This window comes from Nasonia vitripennis, chromosome 3, assembly GCF_009193385.2.
Source record: "Nasonia vitripennis strain AsymCx chromosome 3, Nvit_psr_1.1, whole genome shotgun sequence".
NCBI classification, from domain to species: domain Eukaryota; kingdom Metazoa; phylum Arthropoda; class Insecta; order Hymenoptera; family Pteromalidae; genus Nasonia; species Nasonia vitripennis.
In genome coordinates this window covers 10,425,609-10,441,058 of record NC_045759.1, presented here as the reverse complement: position 1 = coordinate 10,441,058, position 15,450 = coordinate 10,425,609, and the positions used below count along the sequence as shown (strand labels likewise).

At 50.6% G+C, this 15,450-nt stretch overlaps 1 protein-coding gene across 1 annotated transcript; it reads left to right on the top strand.

Moving 5' to 3' along the window:
- Nucleotides 1-4,748: 4,748 nt before the first annotated feature.
- LOC100679158 (cyclin-dependent kinase inhibitor 1C) lies at nucleotides 4,749-11,542 on the top strand. The gene is made up of 2 exons (XM_003427972.5): nucleotides 4,749-6,354; nucleotides 9,604-11,542. Exons 1-2 carry the CDS (start codon nucleotides 5,664-5,666, stop codon nucleotides 9,702-9,704), a joined length of 792 nt encoding a protein of 263 aa, XP_003428020.1. The 5' UTR covers nucleotides 4,749-5,663; the 3' UTR covers nucleotides 9,705-11,542.
- The last annotated feature ends 3,908 nt before the right edge of the window (nucleotides 11,543-15,450 follow it).

The following is a 15,450-nucleotide window of genomic DNA, read 5'->3' as shown; positions in this document are numbered from 1 at the left end:
GCGCGCACAAAAAGGCGAAATTAATCTCGACAGCTATAAGCTCTTTTTGTCGTTTGCTCCTTCGTCGTCGTCCTCCTCCTCCTCCTCCTCGTCGTCGCGCGCGCGCGGCACCTGGCGCCCTCCTCTCGTGTTTGTTTGTTTTTTTTCCTTCATTTTCGTATACGCGCAGCCTCCGAGCGATTGCACTTCCGTTCCGCGAATTATTCCCACGAGAGTGTACCCACTGCGTGGGCGAACGTACGTGTGTGCTGTACATACACGGAAAGGATATTCGCGTTTTTCTCGCGATAACCGGCGCAGCAGGTGACGCTGACGAATGGCTCCGGAGATTAGCGCGCGAGTTTAAAGCCCTGCTCGCGTACGTTATGTTTACAAACAAGTGAGGAAAAACTGCGAAGCTGATTGCTGCGCGTGCGGCTTATCGGCAATCCAAATAATTCGTGTAATGCACTTTTTTCGCTTTGCGCTGCTGCACACGCTCGCGATATGGCTCCGATATATTTATCGATCGAAAAAAAGATCCCTCGGGACAATGCACAGCGCGAAGCAAGTGTCGCGACTACGGCCTTGCTCGCTGCCGCGGCGCGGTTTCGAGATCGAATTGAAATGCTACTTCCGTTCCGTCGGAATTCCCACGGAAGTGGCACAATCGCGAGCGCACGCGACAAAGGATTCGCACATGTGCAGACGAGTCCGTACGCGAGAGAGCTGTACAGTCGTCACGAAGGAGAAGGTGGGCAGCAAGTGGCCCCAGCGCGGCCGGTATAGGTGTGTGTGTGTGTGTGTGTGTTGTGACCCGCTGCACCTTATACGTATGTTTTCAACATTGTGCGCCAAGAGCGCATAATACGTTACATACCGCAAGTGAAAGAGAGGCGGTTTTTCGGAGCTGGGAATGAGGTTGCTGATGGAAGCGTACGATTTTTGTTCTCCGCGCGGGCAGAGAGAGGTATGTAATTATTTTTTTCGAAAACACAGGAGAGAAAGAGTACAAGCTCGTGTGTACACCGACTTCTTATCTGCCGGTGAAGTTAAGCTCACCGAGCATTCGTACACACTATAACCGGCTGTAATCGAATCATTATCAATTACGAGCAGATAACGCGAGCAGCTGAACAAAGCCCCTCGATCGATTCTATATTAGACGCGCTTATTCTGGAATCTGTAAACTATAAAAAGCCCATCGTAAAATTTAACGCTGCGGACGCGACGACTTTCTGGCGAAGCAGCTGGTGCATCCGAGGCTCCAGTTTCCTCGAGAGGCCGACGTGCTCTCCGTATGGCTCTCGTCGCGACAGTCTACGAGTATTAATTTACGGCTTCTGCAGCAGGCGCATACTATGAAAGCGAGATCGCGGTATCGAAGGTATCGATAACGCGGGGAAATTTTTTTTTATCACCGTCGTCGTATCGTAACTCGGAAGATGACACATCGCGTTGTTTAAGGAGCTCGCGCGCTCTTTATTGCGCGCTGCATCGAATGCGCGCGCAGCAAACACACTGCTTGCGGACGGGATGAGGCCAAGGTGTTGTTTGCTCGCTCGCGCGTCTGGCGCATCGCTGATAGCTTTATCTGTTCGAAGGATTTTGCGATGTATGCGTATGTGTAGTATTTCGCTCGACAAAGCCCTGACGTGCGACTAAAGGATGCTAGAAAAAAAGTGTACGTAAAAAAGGGCTTCTACACTTTAATTAGAAGCCGTGCGAGGAAGGAGACGTCCGAACGCGTCCGAGAAAAATCCACCTACACTTCCGTTAAAATATTCGGCGCACGTCCTGTATTAGAGAGCGTTGAAAGCTGGCCTTTATTCCCGGCGAGCGACAAGTGCATTATAGCCGACACCTCCAGAACGCAGTGTACGAAAGTGCGTGCGCGACACAAAGGACGAAAGGCGCCGATTGTCTCGGGGAGAGAGAGCCCTATGTATTTCAAATTCGATCGGGGAGGGCCTTTGCGGCAATTCGCGTATCCGCTTTGAGCCGAGAGAGAGAGAGAGAGAGAGAGACCGCAGAGCCGACGACGGTGGAGGCACTTCCTGGACGGTCTCTCTTTCAGTGCAGTGCATCGGGTATGCTGATTGAGACGGCGATCTCGCTTCTTTGGTGTACCTTTTTGTTGATTTGTTATGTTGGCGAGTAGTAGTGAGCGGGTATGGTCAGACGCGGTTTTTCAATGCGAGCATATGTTAACTATTTGCGCGATTATTTATTCTATCCTAGTGCGCTACAAGGATTCTCAAGTGAGACAAGAGTTGGTATACATATACAAGCACCGATTGCACAACGTACGCGAAAAAAATTAATTTTGCAAAATTAAAAAGAAATTCTGTAAGTAACAAAATACTTCAACGCTCTCCGAAGGAAACTTCAATATGGAATACATACGCGCGCGCAGCAGTCCGCGCAGTGCTACCCTCCAGCGGCGTTCTTCGAAAGCGCGCGCGCCACGTTCAAAAAATCCTCGGCGTGCAGAGCAGCTCGCGTTATATTATACGCGGTACACCTAACCACGCACTCCTTTACCGCGGGAAGAAGAGTACGGCGAAGAAGAGAGCGCGAGAGCCATCGCGATGACGCGCTGCTCAGCGTCTTCCGAGAGAGTATACCTACTTTGTCGCGAGAAAGAGAGAGAGAGAGAGAGAGAGAGAGAGAGAAAGGGAAGGGCAGCAGCAGCAGTAGTCTTTCTCTCTCTCTTTCTCTTCTCCCACTCGATCGAGAGCCGCACGATTATACTAGTCGCGGCGGACGCACATACTCGACTCGACGAGACTTCTCGTGAATGTGTTGGTGCGAGAGCGGAGGAGGAGAGATAAAGCGGAGAAAGAGGAAGAAAAAGAGCCGAGATGTTGGAGCTTCGTGTATAGATCCGACGAGAGAGAGCTTGTTTACTCTTATTCTCTCTCGAGCAAGAGCAAGAGCAAGAGCAAGAGCGTAAACCGAATCGCCGCGATCGTCAATCAAAGTCCGCCGAGCTCGACTATTAGACCACGCGAGTTCGGGGACAGGGCCTGGATATTTATAAAGTATAGAATGACGCAACAGAGCGAGAAAGTAAATCAAGATGCTTGTAATTTATTGCAAAAACGATAATCCCCTCCGGTCTTATCCAAAACCCAGCGCAAACAAGCTCATCTCTCCCCCGAAACTGCAGCGACAACAACAGTAGCCGTTTCGCAACGAGATGCAAAATGAGAAGAAAAAGAAAGAGTCGATTCGCGACGAATCATCGCAGCCGGCGAAAAAAGCGCGGGCCGCTTCTCTCTCGCGTGGCTGTATAACGCGTACGAGCAGAACGCCAGCCGGAGATAAGATAAGCCGCGCTGTTTTGATGAAACTCGGCTTTTTTGCCACAATACGCAGAAGCGAGAGGAAAAAATATACGCGCGCGCGAGTGAGTTAGAATGTGGGTCCTGAGATTATTGCGCAAGAGCCCGCCAAAAGCGAAGCTGCGACTCGGCATTGGTCGCGGACTTTTTCTCCTTTTGCCGACCACGACGATGCGCGAGTCACGGCCAATGACGACGGGGACGGTATAGTACTACGACTAGAGCAAGGTTAGTAGTAGGGGAAGGAGTATATAAGTCGCGGGCTTTTTGTTCGAATTTTTTTCCAGCCGGTATGCGCGCCTCCGATTATGTAAGACGTAAACAAGATCCGAGGGAGAAGCTGATGCGCTCGCGCGAGCGGTCCTTCTGATCCGTACCTATGTGCTGAGGAATATTTTTGGAAGCGCGGATTATGGGAATTTCATGGAGAGATGATGAGATGATATGGCTGTGTAAACAAGCAGCGAGGTCGATCGTCGCGAGACAAACGAAATGCAAGTGCATCTCTGCGATAAGGATACGACAGACTTTCGGGAGATTGCTCGTCTGATAAGATTTTGGCTGAAGTTTAATTAATTTATGATGCGACGACAAAACAACAATCGAGTCGTAACGCGTTATTTTTGTCAAAAAGTTAAGCATAATAACGGGCCTTTGAAGAATTGAATCTGAACTTTTACTTCAAAGATACAGAGTAGGCTGTTGACGGAAAAAAGGGTTCACTGGTTATTCCCCAAGCGCGGACGCGCGTGACGGGAAAAGCCGCGGTGATAAATCATCGCGCCGGACTTCAATGAAGCAACTATGTACGCGCGTTTGAAGCTCTACGCGCTCGCGCAGCGAATGTATCAAAAAAACAAACACCGGTCGCATAGATAAACGGCTTTTCATACAAATATGCGTACGCGATGGTACCGAAATGATAGCGATAAAAAACGAAGCACGCTTTGCTCGCGTCTGTTTACATATAACTATATATATCGAGTCCCCGTAGTTTTCCTCCACAACAGAGAGCTCGATTATCGAAAATTCTATTGCGAGCGAATTAGAACGAGATCGGCGAGCGCGTATGGACATGAACGAAAACAAAAAGCCAAAGCCAGTCCCAAAAAACAAATAAATCCCCGAAAAGTCGTCCAGTCGGCGAAACCCGCTCGCCCGCAGCGCGGCCCTTCTCTCTCGCTCTCCCGCAATAGCCAAACTTCACCCAGAAACCCGCAATCGGCTCATGCGGAGAGGAACTCTGAGCGAGTCGAGCCTATTACGCATCCTACACCCGCCGCCGCGCGCTTCGAAGATTTGAACGCGCTCGAACGAACGGCGGTTATACGCCGCGACAGCGGCCGCAGAGTGGGGGACGAGCCGAGCGTCTCCGGAAACGGCCGAGCTCTCTCGCGAGTCCACTCTCTCCGCTCCGCGACGGCGCGGCGGCGCTCAGTCGCTCGAGAGCGCCTTTCACGTGTAGCACGCGGTTCCGCGCTCTCTCTCACCCTGTCAGTCGCACAGTCACAACAGCAGCTCTAACACAGCCAAGTACGTGCGGTGAGATAGACTCGAGCGTAATACACACGGAGCAGATCGTAGTCGTTGGAATTTATCGACCAATAGTGCCGCTTATCGCGAGTGAATCGTGCGCGGTTGTTGCCGAGAGGCTTTGCGCGGGAACGCCAAGAAACGTGCTCGCGAGGCCTTAATCGAGGCCGCGAGAGCTGCGGAGCCCCCACCATCTTGTGTAGCCGCCGCCGCCGCCGCTTTCTTCCAAGACGGCGCGACTGCGCAGCGCACGTAACGCACACCTATAGAGGTCCGTGTGCCGTGTGCAGAGAGAGAGACGGCCGCGGGAATTTTCATTCTGCGGATCCGAGAGGGAAGAGAGGAGATAAACAACGACACGGAGTTTCGGAGTTGCTGCAGCGGTGACGTTCACTTGTCGCCCGGCAGAAGAGAGACAGTCGACAGTGCTCCGAAACCAGTGCAGTTCCTCGCTGTGACTACGTATACTCGCGGAGAAAACATTATCCTGCACGAGAGGCCACAACGTTCTCTTGTGCAACGAGGACGAGCGAGAGGAATCGTCGCAGCGCGGGAAGAGCAGCCCGCGATTCAAAGGCTTTCTACGCCGCGCTCGCGAGCTGTACAGACGGCAGAGGAGTAGGAGGAGGCGTGCGTGCGCGAGTTAGTGTGTGTGTGTGTGCGTGAATCTATATCTATCCGCACGCCGAGCGCATCGTTGCCACGTTTCCTCGCACATCGCAAGCCGCTGCTGCTCTCTCGCGGGCAGTGAAACGAGGAGATAAGCAGAGCGAGAGCGACTCCGAGAGTATACAGAGTTATAATATGAGCGCGCGGGTGCTCAACCCAGCAATGATGACCGAGATGAGTCGCAACATCGGTGCGGTCCTCGTCCAGGCGGCCAGCAGCGGTAACGGCGCAGCGGGAAGAGTCGTGCCGAGTCGGGCGGCCTTGGCCCGCGTCAGGAGGGACCTCTTCGGGCCGGTGGACCACGCGGCCGCCAAGGCTCTGGCCGAGCGCGAGCTCAGGGCCCAGTCGATGCTCGACGCCGAGCGTTGGGGCTTCGACTTCAGACTGGAGGTGCCCAAGGCCGGCGGACACTCGCGCTTCGAGTGGGAGCTCATCACGTCGCAGGACGTTGTGCCGGAGCCGTACGCGCTTCGAGGCATGCCCTATCTGAGGAAAGCCTCGCCGGCCACGCCGCGGAAGGCCATGAGGTCGCCGAGGCTCATCAGAATCGGCAGCGAATCGCCGGCCTCGCCGCTCTCCTTCGAGCACACGGCCAGCACGACGACGGCCAGCCCCACGCTGACGCCGGCGTTGAAGATGCAGCCGGCCGCGGAGAGGACGCCGCCGCAGGAGAGCCGAGTGCCGATAATCGGCGAGAAGACGCCCGACGTCGTGCCGGCGATCGCCGAGCTCAGCTTCAGATCGAGCGAGAGGATCAAGTCGTCGACGCCGACCAGAGGCACCGCGCCGGTGCTGTCGGCGAGAAAAGTGCAGCCGGCTATCACTGGTTAGTACACATAGTTAGTACTCTTTGGCATCTCACTCGATTGTTTTTGTTTTGGAGAGTAACGTGCTCGAGATTATAGGCTCCGAATCGTTTCGGAGCAGGAGCATGCTCTCTAATCGCGAAAATCTTTCCACGAATCTCGCCGACAGAAACACAATGCAAGAAGCATAAACCAGCCTCTATCGTTGTCTCTTGCACGCGCCTAAAAGCACAATTTTCAAACTCGCGCGCGCTGCTTCATCGTGCGGAGCGCAAAAACATCCTCAAAACACGCACTCGACGAAAAGGGCGTGCGAAAAAAAAATGACAAAAGGAGAGCAGCGCCGCCCTTCCATGTTTGGTCTGAGCGGGTTTTCTTTCTGTCATCCCCCAGTCTCTCTGTCTCTCTTTCTCTAGTACGCATAGAAGAAGGGCTCGTCGTGTACCCACGCGACGCGTCGTCTCTATTTTTGGACGTGACGTGCGCGGCTGCAGCAGCGTGCGTACGCACTCCCCCCTTTGAGAGAAGCTGCACGCGCGCGTCTGTTTATGTTCTGTAGCCGATGCAGCGGGGGTGTGTGCTCGCGGAGACGTTCGCCTGAAATTTCCCAGAAAGATCGATTCTTCCAGGTAACGTCTCTATAATCCTTCCGATATTAGCAGCGTAAAGAAGCCTTCAGGGGAAATTAGCGCCAGGTATACGAAAATCCTTCCTTTTTCGACGACTCAACTACGTACCCTCGAGACGTAAAAAAGTCCCAAATTTCCGTTACGAAAATAGAAGCACACGCGCTCGGGAAACCCCCTCGTTCGAAATTCCATCCTGAAAAAAAGCACGCGCCGAGGAAATCGTTGGCGCTCTTCCTTCCCAACATACATACATACAGCGTAACGAAAACCGCCGTCAGATAAGACCCAGAGGCGCATAGGAAATAATTCAAACCGCACGTCGATGGGGGTCGCAGCAGCGGCAGAGAGCAGAGCGTGTATCGGGAAAAAGGGGGCAGAGAGAGTGCACTCGTAGAAACACAAGGGGAGAGGCATGCGCGTAACGTACTTTATTAATGAGGCAGTCAGCTGTTACCTTCGGCCGTGTATAATACGGGGGCAGCGTCGCCGCGCGCACCCTCGCAGTTCGGCACATACGCGTGTATGCGTGTCCCCCCCGTTCGGAGAGAGCCCCCCCTAGCTGCTCATCGACGCGCAGAAACGAGCACACATGGGGGTATCAGCTGTGCGCGCGGTGCATTTCTTCTCTCTCCCGGCGGTGTCGATACGCGAACGATGTTTGCTCTCGATCCTGCCATTTAAAATCGCCGGTTGAATCCGCTATTTAAACTCCCTTTTCCCGGAGAAAGAGCGATGGTGCCGTGGGTGTACGCCCCCGACGGTTGGCTCTCTTTCGCTACGCATAAAGAGTGAGAGCTTTGTTCGGCAAATTGGTACTCGTGTGACTTTAGCGACGCGGTCGTTGATTTCTTTTGTTTTACCGGAGCTTTTTGTACGCGCTATGCAGCTGTGCACGTCGAAGAATTATAGAACTGCAGAGAATGGCCACAAAGTCGATTGTACGTACCCAACGAAAAGCTGCGATCGCCCTCTCGAGTCCGTCGCGTTAAAGCGCGAAGTTCGAAAATCGCGCTCGATCATCATCCGCCGGCGACACTCTCTCACTTTATAATTCCAAGTGTGCAGCGCGAGAGTGATTTATCGCGTCGCCGCGTGCCACGAGGGAAGATCGAGCGATGCACACAACACACGACCAACTGCGCCTCTTCGGCGGCGATTTTCACGGGGGTTGTACTCGCCCCCTTCGGTACGTGTGTCGCGCGCGACGATTGTCCGTCACGAGGGTTTACGACTCGGAACAGCTGTGAGACATTGAGATGTACACGGGAGATTTGGGAAATATTGAAAAATCGCTGCCGTCGATATCAGCGAGGCGCGATCGACTCTCTGCGCCTATCTTTTTTTTCTGTCGAACGATTCTGTAAAAAGAGCTCGTTACCGGGATCCGCTATCGGATTGATGGGTTTTGAATGGGGAAACCGTTACGCGCTCTTTTTTCTTTCCGCTCCATAACACATGCTGCACACAGCGATTACCTTATTCCGCAGAGCAAATAAAGCCGCCGCTAAATTACAGATCGTACACTTTGCCATTACCTAACGCGCGCGCAGAGTCAACATTTGCACAAGAGCCCCCCCCCCCCTTGGAAGACACAGTCGCGTCCTCCGCCCCCGCGCGCAACCCTCTGTGTACACACAAACAGAACAACGCGAAACGCCTCTCTTCTCGTCGTCATTGTTTAGCTTGATAATAACTCGCGTGTGCTGCTACTGCCGCCGCACAATAATAGCAAATGCACGCGAGGACAGCTGGATCGACGCGTGTCCCGATCAAGATCTCGCATATAGGGGTAGTAAGGTATGTGCGCCAGTTGTCGCGTGGCCGGCACGATTTTTCCGTTCGAATTTTGCATATTCATCCGGGCCGCCCTTTTTTCGGCGCCCACATGCTCCCTCGGCCTCCCCCGAATTTGAATAAAATATTCCGGAGGAAGAGAGCGCGCGCGCGCGAAAATAGAAGCGATAATGCGATTCTGCAGCAAGGTCAAGCTGCAGCGCGGCGATTAAACCGAAAAAACAACTCAGTTTCGTACGAGCGCGATAAATACACCGGGAGAGATGCATGTAGTAAAAAAACTCGAATTTACTGGGAATCGATAATCACGAAAAGAGTGACGACGACGACGAGTCTGTGTTGCGTAAAAGCATTGGGATATCGGAATGACGAAAAGCTCGTGTGAATGCACGGCTTTTGTATGCGACGATTAAACTTTGCGTGGCCTTCGTCGATAGGTCGGTTGCAAGGTGAAAGCGATCTTTCTTTCTTTTTTTGTTCCCGTTATTGCGTCGTAGTTATTTTCAAAATGAGGCGAAAGTTCGTAAGAAAGATCGTTTGCAGAGAGCCAGACGCAGAGAGAGAGAGAGAGAGAGAGAGAGAGAGAGAGAGAGAGAGAGAGCTTTCTATTTTCTCGTCTAAATCGACCCTGGAATCTCGTTGTTTACGTATGCAAATCCGCGCGAGAGCGCCGGCGGCAGTTGTTTTCCGCGCGAAAATAGCACTGAATATGCACCGATTGTTCGCGGCTTAATTTCGAACCTGCTCCGATGAGTCATCGAATAATTTTTCATTCTACTTTTTCTTTTTCTCTTCAACGAAAGAAAAAAATGTACTCAAAGTTTCTTTTTCCTCCGCCTGTTACAGATTTCATGAAGAGCCGCAAGCGCTCGATCAACGGCGCCGCCAAGAGCTTGACGGAGCCCCCGGAGAAGCTGTCCCGCAACGCCAGCCAGATTCGCAGCTAAGAGGATCGAGGACGTCGCAGCAAAAGACTCCAGAAGAAGATAAATCAAGAGGATCAAACATCCGCGAGAGTCGAGGCGCTCACGGCCCGCTCCCCAACTTCGCGCGCTTTTCTCTCTCCCTCTCTACCGCACGCTCTTTCCTTCTCTCTTACGTCCACACGACACGCGGTTTCGATCGACTCGAACTTTTGCACTGTTCCGACGAGGACAGCGAGTCTTTGTGCCATTCGCCCAGGGTCAGTTCGCGCTTTTTGTGATTCCGAGTGAAGGAGGACTGGATCCGCGTGCGTAGCTTTCTTCAGCCGTGGGAGGAGGGAATAGGCCCATAGGATGCGTTTTGAGAGACTGACGCGTGTATGCGCGGGAGCATTGACGGGGCTGTGATGGATCGTACCCGATCGTCTCTCGCTGGAAGCGCAAAGTGCAAATAATTAACGAGAAAAGGCTTGGCCGCTTAAGAGCTCCATTATCTTTCATTATGCGTTTAGTTTAGCCGTTAAGCAGAGAGAGTATATTAATGTATTTTTTGTCCTTTATTGCGAATTATGCGTGTACGCTACGACCCACGCTCGAGAACGGTTGCGAGTTGTTGTTACGCCTTCTCTCGGGAGGATGAATTTCAAGTGTCCCGAGGGTCGTTTATTTTTTCTTTCTGTTCCGTTTTCGACACGAATTTCCGTCCGGAAGGTGAGAAGACGGCCTGACACGGAGAGCTCGACGTCGATTCGACTGCGGCAACGCCTTGACTCGACGCCGACGTTCGACAATGGAATCTGTGCGTGTTTGTGCAGTGTCTTCGACGGTGCAAAGGAGGTTTTCGCGATGTAATCCTGAAAATCGCCTTTTCACTCGACCGGACGGAGAAACGGGCCGATGGCGCTTACTTTTTAAGTGTAAAATATGTAAAATAAAATTCTTGAATGTTTTTGTAATTTTTATAGTTATGTAAGAGCGCAAGAGGGAAAATCAAAGCGTTAAGCGTTAGCCGACCCGTCGATAAGTTGGTTTGTCGTTTACTTTCTACTTATATTGTAATACTTTTATTTTTTGTTTGAGATTACAATTCAAAAATACGACTTGTGGTTACACAGCTATTTCTTCGAAGTTATTGGGAAATGTTAAAAATTTGACGATAACACGCAAAACTTGCTAGCGTGCCTTCCGTTTGAAAAAAAAAACCAAACAAACAAAAAAACAAATAGTAAGCTTTTGATGTTGGAACAATATTTTTAATAAACGTACCTTATTATAAACCAATGACGAATTTGGACTCTTTCTTTCATTTGGAACTGTTTTTCTAGTTACAAAATTGTATCTCACTCAGACTAAAAGTAAATGCAACTCCCCGGCAGTTTTCACAAAACGGCAGGAGAGTTGCATTTGCAATTGTAAAACACGAGGAAAAAAACAGAAAAAAATGTAATAAAAACATATATCTATGTAACCCTGTGATGTATTAGTATGATCTCAGTAATCGTAACTTAGCGCGTATACTTTTAAATATGTAATTAAGCGTACGGACATAACAAGAAAAATGGATAAATATAGATAAAACGTGGAAGAAAGTTATTCCGAATGAGTGAGCGTGCGAATGCGAATACGATTTTCGAGTTTTAGAGCTAACATCGAGAAGGGTTAACAGATTTCCCAGTGAATCATTGCGTATATATTGTTTTCGGCTACCTCCGAAGGACCGTTGATAAGAAAAATTAGACGATGTAACAGTAATACTATAGTGCGTAAGTGAAAATAGTACATTTTAAGAGAGTTTAATAAAAACTAACATTATGTATGCTATTGTTTATTATAAAATTTATTAAAAAAAAAAAAAAAAAAAACTCGCTCTTGTTATTTCAAGCCTCGTCACAACCCTCACCCGCACGAAATTACTCAATCCTCCAGAAAAAAAGTACTTATGTGCACAAAGCCATTGAAAACCTCAATCAAAATCCTACGCAGGAGCAGCCGTAAAAATCGCTAATACAAAATACTCCGCAGCAGCAGCAGCATCCCATCAGTTCCGCTATAATCCACCACACCATCGACTCTCTCCGAAAGCCAGAGAAGAAAAAATAAGCCCGATTCGGACTTGCGGTAATAAGCGATCAAATTAATTTCCCATCGGGTAATACGATTTCGTCGCGCACGAGATCCCATACTGCGAATTTCGCTGCGGTTCTCTTTCTCTCCAAGAGGGATCGGAAAGACGAATAAGAAAGTGCGTTACGGTAGGGGAAGCGAGAGAAAGAGCTCGGGGGGCCGCAAGTGCAAAATCTCGAAGAAGAAGAAGACGGGCAGGTGCAGCGCGCAAGCATCAGAGAGAGAGAGAGAGAGAGAGAGAGAGAGAGAAAGAGAGAGTCGAGTGCGCACACTGCGCTGCAGTGCGACCGCAGAGGAGATGGGACGGGCTACCCCCCGGCAGGTGTACGTGTTCCAGTTGCGAAATTCATCAGTTTCTTTTTTCACTTCGAGCACACCGGCAGCAGCGGATCCTCGCTAGGGCCATTGTATCACTTATTCGCGAGGAGCCTCGCACACGCATCCTGGCCCTTGGGGCTACGGAGGTGCGAGAGGCGCGCGTTTCTTTTTTTCAGGGGTTCCTCTGACTCTTTAATCTCGTTTATTTCTCCTATACGCACGAGTGAGCCCGCTCGGAGAGGGTTTGGTCATTGCTGGAGGTGATGGATCTGGCTTGATTGCGGGCTTCGCTTCGAGGAATCCGCTTCGACTTTTAGAGCCGGAGAATTTCGGTTTGCTCTTGTTGTAATAATAGCGATAAAGGCGTTTTCTTTTTGCTTTACACGCGTCACTGCGCATGAGAAGGTGGCGCACTGCTTATACACCTGCGCCTCGAGACTCATTGTATTCAAAGAAACGGCGATTTGCATTTTTCGATGCATCCGTTTTTTTTTTTTCCGAGTCGGTTATCGCGAGAGCGATACGCCCGTTCTGACGCCCTCGAGTCCCAGGAGACTCCATTTGCAGAGAATCCTCGGACTTTTCACCTTAAACATAAAACGAAACGATCATGGGAAAGAATACCCGCGCAGCGGGAGAAAGTCGACGGCTCTCTTTCTCTCTCCCGGCGCGGGTAATTGGTCCGCAAGAATCTTCATCCGCGTCGTCGCATCAGAGGGTGCGAGAATCGCCGAGCGCGGCACATCGGCAAATGACAAACGAAAAAACAATCGGCCAGAAATATCTATAGACCACCGCCGAAGATATTTGCTCGCGCGCGGTGAGAACTGCAGCAATGCGCGCGCTGCAAACTATGGGAAAAAGAGTACCGGCGCGCATCCGCTCTCGCGAAATTGCAGCGGAGGGTATACGTATTGTGTATAATCAGACTCTCTCTCTCTCTCGAGAGAGAGAGAGAGAGAGAGAGAGAGAGTAAGAGCGAGCTTTGCATCGCGAGAAAGGGGTCAGATGGCTCTGGAGAGATGCTGACCCTCGAAGGAATGCGATGAGAGGGGAAAGCCGCGCTTTATGGCGCGATAATTGCTCGCGAGAGAGGGTTATTAATGACGGCCGGGCTTATCTTCTTTTTGGCAGTTCTTATCTTTTTGCGAGCCAAGCTCGAGATGTGTGCAATTCGAATAGTGCGCGCGCGCGCGAGCAATGGGAGAGAATGATTCGTTATTCCTCGTATGATTTATCGCGAGCGTGAGAAAGCTCGTTGTGACGAGGAAACTGGATCCTCGTAGACGCGACGAAATAAGGGACGAAAGTTTCCGACGCGCCGCGGCAAGCCGCAACAACACGTGTCTCTCGTTTTCCCCGATGCGCGCCGGACGCGACGATGGCTTAACTGTCGTTGATACTTCAAAGGAGCGGCTCGTCGTCGATCGCTTAGCGCGTAATGACTCTCCTGCATCGTGTGTTTAAAAAATTCAAAATTCGTCCGATTCGAGGTTGCGTCGCTTTTAAAGGAAAATTTCGAGAGCGCAGCATGGCCAAACGGAGCCGTAAAAATAAATCGTTCGATTTTCATGCATATGCATGCGGCATTCGTTACTCCGCTGTACCCTTACAAAGCCAACGCGCAGCCTCACTCTTTAGTCCTGCATCCCTAAGCACCGATCCTCACCCCAGAGTTAGTAACGCCGAATTTTCCACTTTCCACATGGCTGGTGAAAGTCGAGAGGGCCATGAAATCGCGACAACGAGGCCCTTGTTTCTCTCTCTCTCTCTCTCCCTCCTCTCGCCTCCAAGACGCATACGCGGTGTGGTGTAATGTAACGGTCGCCGAGAAGCCAAAAAAATATTACGAGGGCTGATGGAGACGTCGCCCCGGCGATTTTCGTTTCAAATTCGGCGTGACGGAAAAATGACGATGGAATAAGCAAATATTCGTCACGGATCCGTATATGAGCTAATTTTTCCCATGGGCTTTTCGAGTAACAGTCACGAGTGGGTCCTCTCGAAATTTTTTTTTTCATCGCACTATATTTTTAGCGTATTTTGTCAACCAGGTGCATGCAATATCAACGTTGACGCGGCCGCAGGAAAAAGCGTCAGGTACGAATAAGGCTGCGCATACATACAGGTGTCGGCGCGAGTGTATGTCGGTTCTACGCTGCCTTGCATTTTAATACGCGACCAGTGTGCTCGACGTTACCGTTAACGAAGCCCTCGCATGTACTTGTATATTCGAACCTTCGCGCGTTGTTTCGTAAGAGGATAAACAACTCCTCTCTCGAATATTATTATTATTATCGTTGTTTTTTCGAAACGGAAATCCGAAAATAATCCGGATTATTGTGCAGCTATGGACGCAGAGCGGAACAATAAAATCGAGGGTTTATAGCGAGGTTCACGCGAATAAACATCGTATAACGCGACTCTTGTAATATCTCGCGCGATAAAAGCAAACAAGAGGAGACTGCCAGCTCGCTGTGTTTTTCGATTTAAAAAACTCGACGCTACGTCCTTTTTAATTGAACGTTACGCATATAACTATTAAATTTTCCATGCAGGCGGCGGCGGCTCATAAAGATATGGAAATCGAGGAGAGCCACGCGCGCGTTATGTGACCGCCGCAACAGAACTTCTCTCTCGCTTGCGAGCGTTTCGAAGTTATATACCTTTTTTCGACTTCCGCCGTAGTTGTCCCCCCCTTCGTTTCTCCTTCTTTTTTCCAGCGCGCCGTGTTATGCTCCAGGAAATCTGGTAGTTTTTTATTTTTCATTTTTTTGTCTCGTCTCCGCTCGGGCAAAAACTCGAATTTATTTTTGGAAGCCGGAGGACGTTTCCGAAATGAGCTTTTTTGAAATTGCCGATAACTGTGCAATTCGGTCTCGAAGGAAAGAAAAATAATACACTCAAACGCGGCGTCCCTTCGGGAACCTCACTCTCTCTTTTCCATACGTAAGAAGGTAAGTTAAAGCTCACGGCTGCTCACTCGACACCGAAAATTCCCCGTTGGAAACAGGTTAACGCGTTTCACAAAGAGTGAAAGACAAATGCGGCTCTTGAGAGTTCGTCGGACGTGGACGGACAGGTCACCGCTGCTGCATCGTATTTTCGGAGATAACACGCTCCGGTATTATATGCATCGTACACGCATACGTACACCGCGAGCGCGTGTAATTAATGTAATTGCGCGGGCTTCGGGCGAATTCTGTTCCGTGCGAGTTTACAAGGCGTACCGATTCGGAAATCGAAATCGGAGGGACTTTTTGTGGTCTCTTTTGCGTGCGGCGCGAGATTGAATATATAAATAAGCTTCGTCGATCCGTGACGTCGC